Genomic DNA, 13,773 nt, shown 5'->3' with positions numbered 1-13,773 from the left:
GTAAAAGTTACTGAAAGGAAGGCACCTGTGGTGAACAGTCTAAGGGTTACAATGGACTGATCTGAGCTGATCCAGTCTCGAGGTACAGTCCTTGTGAAAACACATCATGACAAAAAAAAAAAGTGTGACCTAATAAAATACTACACTTACTGCAGACAGCTGACAGGGGATCCACCTCAACAGTACACAGAAGAACTGAAAAACCTTATTAAATCTTTCCCACATTCCATTCAGGGCAAACTAAACTGATATCATTCCAAATTAGTTTAGGTGCAAGTTTTCTACATTCTACCAAAAATCCATAACCCAGGAAATCCAGAAAGAGCAAAAGTATCAGGCAAAGGAACCCTGACATAAGAGAAGAAATGTTTGGGTTTGTGAAGAAAATTCTGAAACTAGTAAAATGAGAGGGGCAGTTATATTCAAGACACCAGTCATTTTCTTCGCATTCTGTCGTTATTGTGATTAAAACACTGTTTTAGCCACAATGTTTTTCCTTTTGATTATGCAGTGAGTATCCCCGCCTTAACATGGGAGACATGGATTCGATTCCCTGACGGGGAGCAGCTGAATTTTTTTTAAGATGGTTGGCATAATGGTTTAAGGTCTTAACCTCAAAATATACAAGGTACATGGTTTGACTCTGACCTCTGGTCAATGGCTAGATTTTTAATAGCCAAGTACTGAACCATGAACCTTTTACCCATGGAAGTTAGATCACTATACACAAATATCCCACATGAAGATGGGATTTCTGCCTGCTTCAGTTCTGCCTGCCTCAAGTAAATTTACAAAAGAAAACAGTTCACAAAATAAAATTGTCTTGAACTACACAACTACCTAGCATATACTCCAGATATAGTGGGACAGCTTATAGAATTTATTCTGAAATGTTTTCCCATTAAAGGTAAAATAATGTTCAGACTATGGACACTGCAATGGGTACCATAAAGACTCTGCAATATGGAAACCAATTCACTGGCAAACCTACAAGAGGAATTTCTACAACTCTGAACACAAAGGCTACTCTCTTATTTCTGTTTTATTGATGACTTATTTATGATCTGGACACACAGACTCCCTAAGAGAATTCCACAGAATTGAGAGAGAGAGACAGAGAGATATGGAAGCGGAAAGATGCCATGCTTGTTCAAGGTCACTCTGCCAGACAGTTTGACAGAGCTGTAAACAAAGCAGTACAACTACCACAGGAACAACTGTTTAAGTATATAGAGAGAAACCACTGTGAGTTCCACGACTGGCAACATACTGTCCAGAACTTAAAAGAAAACAACATACAAAATTGTATGGGACCTCCAAACGTTCAATTAGGATAAGTTAGGAGACATTTTTAAGCACTTCCACTACTGTCATTTAAATGACCACCAAATCTAAAGAATCTTCTTGTCAGAAGCTCACTTACACCAGAGCAGAACATAGTCCAGAATGGCACAAAACCCTGCAAATACTCAAGGTGTAAAACATGTCACATGATTTCCACAGCTTCCAAGATAATTTCACAAATTTTCAAAGTACAGGGTTCATTTAAGTGCACTTTCAAAAATGTGGTTCGATCAAATTCAGGAAGTTCTCCCAAGTTTGTCAAAACATTTCTATGTTTTGCAAAGATTTTGTGTGCGTGTGTGTGTAGAAGTTCTACAACTGCACACATTTCTTATGGTTTGTGAACTTATTTCCAAGGATTCCTGTTATTGCAGGAGTTATGCCTTTTGTTGTAAAGCATTTGTTACTGCACTTAAGCTCAAAACCATTTTGTTTTACATTAAGAGGGTTTTATTCTGCACTCTGGTGGGAGCAAAGGGCTGATTCAATCCATCAGACTTAGGAACTGCTGGTGGAGGGCTTATTGTGTGTTTACCTGACTGGCCTGAGGGCTTAACTCATTCACTCCAGTGGAGATAAAGAAGTTTGCACTAGAACTTCCAATGGGTGGAGCCAAAGCCTACCGACAGAATCAAATTATGTCCTTACATTTCAAACAGATGTTCATATCTCTGGAACCATAAGAGTTATGAAAAGAGGTTACAATGGCAAACCTTTCAGCACAAACTATTTTTATAAACAGTAGTATTCTTTAGGTTCTAGGTCTTAAACTGAATTTTATAAGTCACAGTAAACGCAGACAACCATTATGTTTGTAATATTATGCAAACTTACAATATCTCAGTGACCATTCAAGTAAACATACACTGTCAGCAGCATTTTGTTCATCTAGCTCAGAGCTTTCATATGAGGCTAAGGAGTTCCGTGTTACCTGCTTGTTGAGATTTAGAACAATGTGAAAATTATATATATAAATTGATACAATAAAAACATTTAATATCTCTTTACCTGCACTAGACCTTGGTCAAATACCAATGCAGCTGAGTTTGCCACTGTGTAAGCTACAAGATGAAATCTTTTAAAACCTGGCATGGTTTTGGAATTATTGACGCAAATATGAACAAGCAATATTTGATGCCTGGGGGCAACTGCAGATGCACCTGGAGGCATCACCCGGATGTAATGAGTTAACTGTGTAAATGTCTTTCATCCTGCTGGTATAAAAAACATGCACAAACGCGGTTACCAGTGCTTTATATATAAACAAACCTGTCCAGTTTAAAAATCATCTATAGGAAACACTTTCCACAGTCTTCCACTATTCATAGCTGCTCAAAGAGCTGCCAGTATGCAGAGAGGGCAGCACCACTGCAGGTCATGAATAGTACACTACTAAACACTCTCACTTAGACCTTTAAGTGACTCTTCCCTACTCCTTCCCATCTACTAAGGATCGCGTATAATGGATTGCCACTTCCCTATCATCTCCATTTCTGGCCTGGTGGATATGGGCATCCTGAGGCAGTGTTGTAACTCATGTTCACTGACAACCATTTAATTTTAGAACAGACAGCGTGTGACAGATGTAGATACGCAATGTAATTGGAGGCAAAGTTCTCACATACACACGTTGTCAGATTTGCAACCGAAACACTCACTAACAAAACTAAGGAATAAACACACAGACCCACATATGCAGAGGTACTCACTTGTAATCTACCCAAACCTCCAAGACTTTCAAAAAGCACCTCTCAGTGGCCCTGCTCACACTCAAAAAAAGACAGCATCACTCACAACACAACTCTGAAAATCAAGAGTTGCCTGCTTCCAAACCCATAAGACAACACACCACACAGCCAAACATCTAGTTATTGGGGCTTCCACTGTAACACATACTGATGTCCCCCTTACCAGGTTAAACAAGAAGTTGTTCGTAGTGAGCCATCTGTCTGGATCCAGGATCTACCAGATCACATATGAACTCAGGTTTTTAAACCACAGATACCAGTATGACATGGTCATAGTCCAAGAGGGCGCAAATAACCCAAGACGTACCTCACTAGACTGTATGAAGAGATGTGAAGGAACGCTCTGAATATGCGACTCTGGCGGGTATGAATCTAGCCTTGAGTAGCATCCTACCTTCACCAATGAGGATGCCACAGTGCCAGCAAAAAATTACTGACTTCAACAACTGGCTTAGTTTCTGGTGTCACGATGGGATCAATGTCTGTCAGCCTGGGGAGACCAACCACAATACCCTGCCAGAGATGGTTTGTTCTCGTCACCATTTGGCTTTCGGATACTAGCAAAATCTTTAGGCTGTGCCTAGTTAAACCCTCCAACATAACAAAAATCACTCGTGACTACATGAAGGTACTGCTGCTCAATGCTAGGAGTTTAAATAAAAAAACGCACTCCCATGAAGCACTCCTCACCCTAGAGAATGCCGACATACATGCAGTCATGAAGACATGGTCAAAATCATGGAAAGCACCCCAGCTATCAAAGGCTACAATTCCTTTCATACATTTCCCTCAGCTCAGGATGAAAATAAAGGAAGAAGGTGTCTCGGTGTTCACAAATGACAAGTACACTGCTAAACTGGTCAACATGACTTGCTTGAGCTGCTCCATGCCCAACTAACCACGGCTGCAACCTCCTTATCACGTCCTTGCTAGCTACAGATCCCCTAACATGAGTCTGGAAAACTATACCGCCTACTTAAACCTTGTGGAATCCCTTAACATTCAGCCTAACAGCATACTTATGGGTGACTTCAACTACCCCTCCATAAACTGGGAAACTTCAACCCATAACTCACTTGCTCAGAGGGTTTTAGACTGTCAACACAAGCACCCTGAAGCAACTAGTTAGCTCCCAAAACCAGAAGTACAAACATCCTAGATCTAGTACTCAAGAATATTGGGGGGGGGGGGTACTGCGCTCTCCCACGCATTAACTCCTTCCTGGTAATATCTGACCACAAAATGATCTCCTTTAGTATTAAAACACAGAACCCCCCCATCAAACTAAATCCGTTAAGAACTTAGTGACAATTTATTAAACTTCCGAGCCCCTCTGAACCCGGATGACACTGAGGCGTACTTAGAGCTGTAACCAAAAGCACTGTACAACCACACTCATAGCTGCACAGGAGGGGGCAGTACCTGTTCAAGTCAAACCTGTGATTACTGGCAAGAATAAACCAACCTGGTGGACCCCTAGCATAAACAGTCTATTCAACAAAAGGAAAAAATAATCTTCTCCAAAGGCAAGGAGGAATGTACAACAGAGTGCAAAAAGACACTCACCAGTCTAAACAAACAAATTAGAGAGACAGTCACATCTGCTGAAGCAAACTATGAGGCAAAGATAGCCTCCCAGTTGAAAGAAAAAAAAAAAAAAAAGCCTTATATTTGTTTTAAATTACGTTCGTAACCTCAAGAGGGAAATGTTCAGCAATATGCACAGTTAATCATGAATGGCATTACTTACACCCAGACTGAAACTACTGCAAACCTGCTGGCTGACAAGTTCAAATTTCACCTCCCATCACACCCAAAGCAATACCCGCAACCATCCCCCTACTGCTCATTATGAGGGAACAGGTCCTTAGCACACTTGTTAAAGCCAAAAACACAGCTTACATGGTTCCAGACAACAATCCAGGATGCTTTCTAAACAGAATATATCAGGGCCAATAGGAAACCTCTTTAACCACAGCCTCCAGATGGGCTTTGTCCTAAAGCAATGGAGGACTGCAACAGTCGTCCTTCTGCCGGGGGGGGGGGGGGGGCTCATCAACTGACCCAGGGAACTACAAACCCATAAGCTTGACCAGTCTTACCTGAAACAGCATTGGCAGAATTACCAGGGGCCTCATCATTAATAACTTAGGAACTCTCCAAACACTGGACCAGACCAAATTTGGCTTTACCAAAGGGAGGTTTTGCCTACTTACTGTAGTGGACTTGAAGAAAGCCACAAGGGCCTTGGACGAGGGTAAAATGATCCACACCGCTCATCTATACTTGGCCAAAGCTTTTTGACATAATCCTCCACTCACGGATCATAGATAAACTTACTGAATTAGGCATAAACCCCTGCATCGTCACATGGATAGCCAAATGGATTACTGATAGGAAACAAGTTGACCAGAGAGGTGAATCCACTTCCAATAAGAAACCTGTTACTAACGGTGTCCCACAGGGATCAGTGTTGGGACCCCTCCTGTTTGGTTTACAGTTTTCTGAAGTAAAGGCCAATGTAGAGGGCATCTGGCTCACCAAGTTTGCTGACGAGTGTAAGCTGGGAGCAATCTTTGAATCCATAAACGATGTTAACATCCTACAAAACAAGCCTAAAAATGACAAAACTGGTACCAAAACCACAGTTTGAGATTAATGCTAAAAAATGAGTTACGATATCCTTCAAGCAAATCAGATATACCTGCAAATTATAATTATAACAGCAGCAGCACACACCTAAAAGTAGTGGTGAGAGACCTAGGAACACAGATATTAACCCAAACTTGGAACACCAGGTAGTGATGGAATCCTTCTGTGTGACTCAACTTATAAGTAAAGGCATGGAATCAAGATAAAAGAAGTCATAGTGCTGTTGTACTCAGCCCTCATCAGGTCCATAACAGAGTACAATGCTCCCTTCTGTATGCACCTACATAACCAGGCACTTAGACCAATTACAGCAGCCCCAGGGGTTCTCACTAGAAAAAATATACAATGCTTAAGACGTGTCTTATGCAGACTTACTAAAGGCCTACTCCTTTACACTCTCTCTCTCTCTCATCTCATATCGTTTGAGAGGTGACTTATGCCAGACTTAAAGACATATTCTGATCCAGCCCTGATGAAAATGTTACATATTCACAAGAAAAATTATACAAGGGTTATGCATTCCACGGGCCTGAACCTTATCTGTGACTAACAGAACTAGCTGGAGACAGATTCATATCCCAAAGGCTCTCTTGTCTATGGAACAAACTTCCCATCATTGTAAAACAAAGCCCATCCCTCACTCTCTTCAAAAAGAATTTGGATAAATAGATGGGGAACCATAAATTCACTCCCAGGTACTACCCACGTCCCTTATGGACATATGCAGTCTGTAAAATGACTCGAGGATCCAACAACCAAAGACCCACTGCCCTAATAAATTCCCTAGACATGGGACGGGATAGTAAGATATAATGTTGTCATTTCCTGGGTATAATTGTCTAGGCTTGTAAAGACTCTTGCGCAAGAGGTTGCACAGGAGAGATGGGTCAGTTACTCAGAACTAAGATGAATGTCCACAGACTCACAGTTGCAAATAAAATGACTGACAAGCCAGTATCAGCACACTTTTCCTAGTCTGACCATTCTGCATCACATATGACCGTGGTTCTTAAAGGTAATTTCTGCAAACCTCTGGAAAGAGCAATACATGAAATTAAGTTAATTCAACTGTTCAGTCTGACAGTCAGTGGTATGAACCTGGATATTGCATTTATGAGACACTATACCACCAACCTTTTAAGGTGTACTGATGAGCAATATTTTTTTCTGGTAATGCATAACTTATGATGACTTTACCCTGAATTCAAACTGCTGACTATTTCAGATTAACAGTAACCATAAACAGTCAGCAAGGCCTTAATGTTCAGACAGTTTTGACAACATAACAATACTTCATCCAATTCTTCTAGTCTTCAGAACCTCGGGCTGACACAACATAACTTTCTTTCACTCCCTCCCCCCTCAGTTTGCTACACTTCAGCCACTGTAGTGCATTAACAGCATACAATAAACATACATTACATTCTAATTCTGTATCTTATTCTCTTGGTAGCTCCTGCCTCTCTCAGTCTGAACTGGACATTATTTACAATTCACACTTTGTTAACCACAACCTCTACCTCACAAAAATTGCTTGTTTACGCAGAACTTACAACTTCTTGGTTTTCCTTCTCCGGATTTAACTAATTTTGCTACACATTTTGTTTTGAAATTTGCTGCCTCATTAAATGCCACACAGCAGCCTCTTCAGAGTTTTATCTTCTCTACTAAATGAACAATAACTCTAATGCTACATGCCAAACTTTGATTTTCACAACACGTCATGATCCTGTTCTGCAGTTTCAGTCACACACACACACACACACACACACACACACACACACACACACACTTCTCTGATGTGTAGTACGAGTTGTATTTTTCCTGATTTCTCTTTCAGTCAATTGGAAATAAATTATGTACTTCCCTTTCTAGGCACAAGTGGATATTTAAGCACCGTATTTAACAACAGTAACTTAAACTCTCGATGAAGGGCTTATGCCAGCTCGAAAGACTGAGCAATTGCAAAACCTATGTTAGTCCAATAAAAGGTATTACAGCATGTCTATGCAGGGTTGCTACCTTTCTGTGTTTTAGAAACAGGACCAAAGACCACAACCCTTGTACTACCCACAATGCCACTTCTCTGCCCATTTCCCATCCCACCCTACCCACTTTCCTGGCCATTTTATGAAATCGCCACATAAGTCATTACAAGGTGGGATACCTTGCTTTGTTTTTTCTTAATTTTTTTTAGAAGTGCCAGATTTTCAATGCACTGTGTTAGCAATGCTTTTCAAATAAAAAGTTCATCCAAGTCAGAGTTTTTACAAATTTCAGAATTCTGTTTGAGCAACACACCACCAGAGTTTGTATATTGTTTTCTGGACTATTGGGCTAACATTCTGATTTCTGTGTAGTCCAGAAAAATAACTGGATAGGAGACAATGTTACAGCTGTGTTCCAGTGTTTTCCGTTAGTGGACCAACATGCCAGTTCTTTAATTTTTTTTCCTACAAAAATGCAGCAACCTACAATGGTTGCTTAGTGAAATTACACAATAATTCTCTTCCACACAGCCAATTCCATACACCAAGCTTGAAAAACTAGCATCAAACAGCAAGGCATGGTCCCAGCTTTTGCTTTTATTATTATTATTAAATATATTGCTTCTGCTGTATAACCACAACTGGTGACCTACAAAGGGATAGCACACAGGGAATAGCTGCTCCACTACAAAAAGTGGTTATGAGCATTTATAAATAGAAGCAAGAAGAAATGACCAGACTTGCTAGTTTTCTATGCATCACGTGTTCTATGCATGCAAGAAAACTAGTGCAGGAAATATAGACTTCAGTCAGTCCCAGAGCCATCCTTCTTCCCTGCATGCTTTCAAAATCTCAATGGACGCCATTGATTCTCTTATCACTAACTATGGTCAACAATGAAACACGGCTCTCTACTCAAAGATGTTTGAATATATTCACTGCTGTAGTCATGACGTCCTGGACTCCTGCCAAAAGTGATCATTATGGCTGGTCCAACTTCAAAAGCTCTACCTTCCTTCTTGTTTTGTTCAACTCCCTCCCACTAGGGAGTCAGGATATCAATGGTATAAGAGAGGCACTGGACAATGCCAGCTTCAGAACTTTCTTGCTCTGTCTGTGTCAAGACTTCAGAGAATAAGTGGACCTGAAGGAGTCATCCACAGGGAGCAATCATCCAAACAGAAGCAGTAATATGCCTCACCAGGTTCTATAAAGAGTTTAGAGGAAAGCGTGTGTTTGGAAAGGGGTAGAGGAAAGATGAGATGTAATTTGCTAGTGGACCCAGCCCAAACCCAGGATGCCCAAAGAAGACTGAGAAAGTGGACGCTGAGTGGGAAACAAGGATTGCTGCTGACTGTATTATTCACTCTTGACAGTCATATAATCTGGGAAGATTTCCCCGTAGTTTAGGGTCTACTGGGTGGCTGGTCCTGAGCAGACTGGGAGGATAGAAGACTCTGAAGAAAAGCTGTGGCACACTTTACAGTTTAGAGAATTATGGACAGATGACAGCATAGCTGCTTGCAAAATATACAGAGTGATTGCACTTCTCAGCAAGGAACCAGTGGCTACAACGACTCTAGTGTTGGGCCTTGACAATGCCAGAACAGTTTTGCTACGAAAGGCAAAACAATTTAGAATATAAAATACCTGCTTACATGGTTCCCATCCCTGACAAATAGCAGGCCTCACCTTCTCATTAACTTTCTCTTGCCCAAATCTTAGTTGTCTATGCAAAAAGATACTTGAGGTTAATGGCCTAATTTAGGGGCAATTCTGTTACCACTTTAGGCATGAAAATTGAGTTGGTTTGTATTATGACTCTGTCCTTCTGAAAGATACTTTGCCTGCAAGACACTGGAATTCTGAAATGCTTCATGCAAAGGTTAACAGCAACCAAAGGCAGTCCACCACAAAAGGTATCTGAAGGGCAAGGAAACAGCTGTTTGAGCACTTTTGGGACAGCTGAGGTATGGTACAGTAATGACCATTTTTGGTGGTCTAAGGTGCAACACACAATCAAGAATTGCTTATGTTCAGCTACAACTGGGGGAGGGATCCACTGGCAAGCAAGCGAAGTCTGAAAAAGGTCCATGAGGATCAGTGCTCTACCCAGGTTAACAAATGCAATTAAAAGAAACACATTTATCCAGTATAAACACCTGACAACTCACACAATGCCTAGACTTCTAATTCCTCTAATTACTTTAACTAAAATGCCATTTGTGAAAGAGTAATAAAGAATGGCTAAGTGCCAAAGAACAACGTCTTCCTCCTGCTTCAAAGTACTATGCTTGCAGCTGACTGATCACTTTTCACACGAACTCAAGAGAAGGCTACCTACCATTGTTTCTTTTAGCTGTTCTTCCAATCTGGCCTTTTCTTCAGCAAGGGAATTCTCAACAGCTGGTTCAGATTTCTGTTCATCTAATGCTGGACTCTGGTCCTCTTCAGAGGATGACTTACTGTTTTTCTTTTGGGCTACAGAACAAAACAATCTTGGGGACACCCTACAAAGGAAAAAATGTTTTCCAAAATAAGTAAATATGCATAATTTCTATTTAAAAAAAATTACACCTTCAAAAGATATGTGAGGCTGGAAACTTTTTCACTGTAAAGCAACCAAATCGTAAAAGTCTGTGTACCACTTCAAAGTAGGAAACAAATAATAGGAATGACCATATCAATAAGTAGAAACACCACCTTGAGAACGAACCAGGTAGCCAGCCAAACATCTGTACATCCGTACCACAACATACTATCTTACCACACAAAGCCAGTTTTGTGATTTGTAAGTACTGGCCCTTTAGAGACCATCTTCTGACGGCTGCTAAGAGACCTAATAAAAAAAAAAGGCACAGATAATGTTTACAGCATGTCAGAGAGTGAGCAGGAGAGAGTCATTATTTAAGTAAACTTGTAAATTACTAAGAAATTTTCCTCAAAACCTGTTAAAATTTTGCAATTATTTTCTACAAAGTTCTAAATTCACAAACCTACAGACAGATGAATTCCTGCATACCAAAGTAAAGTACCAGTAGATAAATCAGGAAAACAGAAGTCTGCAAGACTAAGACATTTGAGTTTTATAGTACTCTGCCCACTCTCAAGAACAGTGCCCTTAAGTGCATCACACAAAAGTAGAAAACAGGCTACTTGCAACCTCAGAAATCATGTGCTATGAAATAAAGAAAACATCTTCATTTAAACAGTCATCTGTTTTTAAAACATGTATAACATATTTGGATATCTCTAGGACTAACAGAACAAGACTCTTCTAAAGTTGTAGGTCTTAGACAACCCTATGGTATTATGAGCATATCATCTTTTTTTTTTCAACAATATTTTTATTTTATTAAAAACAATAAACATATTAACAATCTTAAAGAAATTATGCACAAAGTCCATAACAAATATAAATACATACATTAGGGAATTGCTTAAGTTTTCATCAGTAAAGAATATAACTTTTCCCCAAATACTGCACTCCTGTCACAGTAATTCACCATCGCCCCTGGAATGAGGTTCAAGTCTAACAGAAGTCCAACTACCAAACTCATCAACAGATCAAATGCATCATTTTTGGATCTCTAGCCAAGGAGAACAGATGAAGACTTCCAGTTTGTCACGTGTTGCAACTGATGGTAGATCAATTAGTCCACAATAAAAAGGAAAGTCAAGGAAAGTCACATTGCAAGCAGTTCCAAGGGAAAAACTCATCCTCATAACTACTTTAAGCTCTATGGTGAAATGTCAATATTGACAACAAAATCTCAAAACAAGTTTACATGTAGGAATTACTTTGAGGCCTATCTTGTGACAGAACTACAGAAGTGCAACAAAGCATATACTCCTTTATGCGGTATCCCCTCTTAAGTGGGGATGCTAAATACACCAGCTTGATTCTTGAGAGAGAATGTTGTTACTCAGAATCCCTTTTTAGGGATCAAGCTGGTGTACTTTGCATGATGACCTATAAAAAGAGCACAAAAATTGAGCTGCCTCACTTTCAACCTGCCAACTAGCTGCATCCAGCAGAAATGTGTTGCTTCTTACCCTTCCTCTCGCTGGATAAGAGGTGACATGAACATTTTTTCTACCTGGATCAACTCAATATTTTACAACCACTAAAAATATAAGCGCAAAGAACTGTTAACATTATGAAGGACCTTGCAAAACACCAAAGACTGCATATTAAGTAAGGCAAAACAACTGGAATGTCAGCTAAGATTTCTAAAAAGGGAAGCCTGCTAAAGACAGACTCATTCATGGCGCTAGCAACGGTACTGCATTCAAGAAAAAAAAAGTTAATCAACTAGCTTATTCAACTCCATACTACACAGGGAAAGCCTCAGCTTTATTCATTTCAAGCTCAACACAGACAAATCAGCGTGTTGATGGTATGTACACATATGAAACAGCTCTATATACATATCCTGACCAAAATCACCTGCTTTAGTATGTCAAGAAAATCATCTGTACCAAACCAGATTAACAAATCACATAATTCCTGAAGATATAATGCTAGATCGAGGGTGCTGCTCTACACTGGGAAAGAAATTCTACATTCTCAACTGGTACACAGTCTGTCCCTAACTGTAGCCTCAAACAAAACACTGAATCATTACAAGCCCTCAGCAACAATATACATTTACTATAGGGATTTCAATAACTGGGCAAATGAAAACTCGGTAGATCCTGTAAGAGAATTACTCAATATTACAAAGAGATTCAGTTTTGTCAAGGTTGCTTCATAACTCTCTCTCCACACTGACATAATTCACAGCTGCCAAACTGAGAATAACATTTCCCTGTACAACTTTAAAACTAAAATGCATTCAGGCTCAATACTTACCTGCATCTGTATAGTAATGAGCACAGATTTTGATCTGGGGACTAAACTAGGGGAAATCAGTACATGCAAACCTAAAAGTGCAATTTACACCATACTCGGACTTCAGATGAAGGCACACTTTGCCAAAAAAGCCCATTACACCACCTGTGCAGGGTCCCGACCAGATATCTCCGGCCACATTTCATATGTGTATGTACGACTAAAAATACTCATAAGCAACTTCACTAGCACTTTCCTTTCTCCCCTTTTAAGTTTTGTTTTACCTTATATACACACACACATATATATATATATATATATATATATATATATATATATATATATATATATATATATATATATATATATATATATATACACACACACACACACACACACACACATACACACACACACACGCACTATACACGCACACATGCATGTCCATTTTATGTGCATTACATATGCACACATGGGTTTATGTCCCAAAGAACACTGGGAGCCAAAATACTGAAAAATAAAGATAGACTCCATGCCTGCCGAAAAATAAAAGAAGTGTTTTTTTAGGGGGGGCAAGCACCCTGCACCTCCCATGTCAACCCCATTCTCCTGCAATCATATATACCAACTCTGAGATCATACAACAGTGCAGGAAAATGTAACTTACCCTTACCTGTATTGTTGTGCGAACATTCATAATGGCACTGTTATAAACACTCAAAGCACTGTGATATGTAAGTGGAATCGACCTCCATCAACCACAACCCTGTAATCCCATTATATTATACAAACCCAAGTCATTGAAACAGGAGCTCATCATTAAATCCCAGCTCCTGTTTCATTCAATTAAAGTTCAAGTAGTGTGAATCTGTAAGTGTGTGTATTGAAGGTATGCATGTGTGCACATGTAAACACAAATTAAATTACTTAATTTAATGTGCACCTACATGTTCTTCCAAAAGTAACATATTAAGTAAGTCAGTTATACACTACTAAAAAGTAATTCTAAAAAGTAATTTTAACATTTCATCGTACAAGAAGAAAAATGCATACCATATGCTGGAGGAAATCTACGCAACAATAAAATACAAAAAACAACATCTACATAAAAATCAAAAAGAAAAATAAATGAAACAAGAATGCAACAATGAAAAGAGTGCCGTGGATCCAGACTGTAAAGCCTGTGAATTGTTAGGGATGGGATTAA

At 39.6% G+C, this 13,773-nt stretch overlaps 1 protein-coding gene across 2 annotated transcripts in view; it reads right to left on the bottom strand.

Annotated features, from left to right (window-relative positions):
- The window catches only part of GRPEL1 (GrpE like 1, mitochondrial), a 146,331-nt gene that overhangs the window by 81,864 nt on the left and 50,694 nt on the right, over positions 1 to 13,773 (bottom strand). Inside the window, exons 2-3 of one of the 2 annotated variants that reach the window (XM_044062810.1) lie at positions 10,500 to 10,571; positions 10,077 to 10,242 (exon numbers count right to left, since the gene is read on the bottom strand). In XM_044062810.1, the coding sequence (XP_043918745.1) occupies positions 10,077 to 10,242; positions 10,500 to 10,571 (238 nt within the window). The remainder of the gene's footprint in view (positions 1 to 10,076; positions 10,243 to 10,499; positions 10,572 to 13,773) is intronic. The other variant, XM_044062811.1, reaches the window with a different exon arrangement.

The sequence above is a fragment of the Protopterus annectens genome, chromosome 2.part1, assembly GCF_019279795.1.
Source record: "Protopterus annectens isolate FY-2018-M chromosome 2.part1, PAN1.0, whole genome shotgun sequence".
In the NCBI taxonomy this organism is placed as follows: domain Eukaryota; kingdom Metazoa; phylum Chordata; order Ceratodontiformes; family Protopteridae; genus Protopterus; species Protopterus annectens.
Note: the sequence above shows the minus strand (reverse complement) of the source record. Positions and strands in the feature narration are given on the sequence as shown.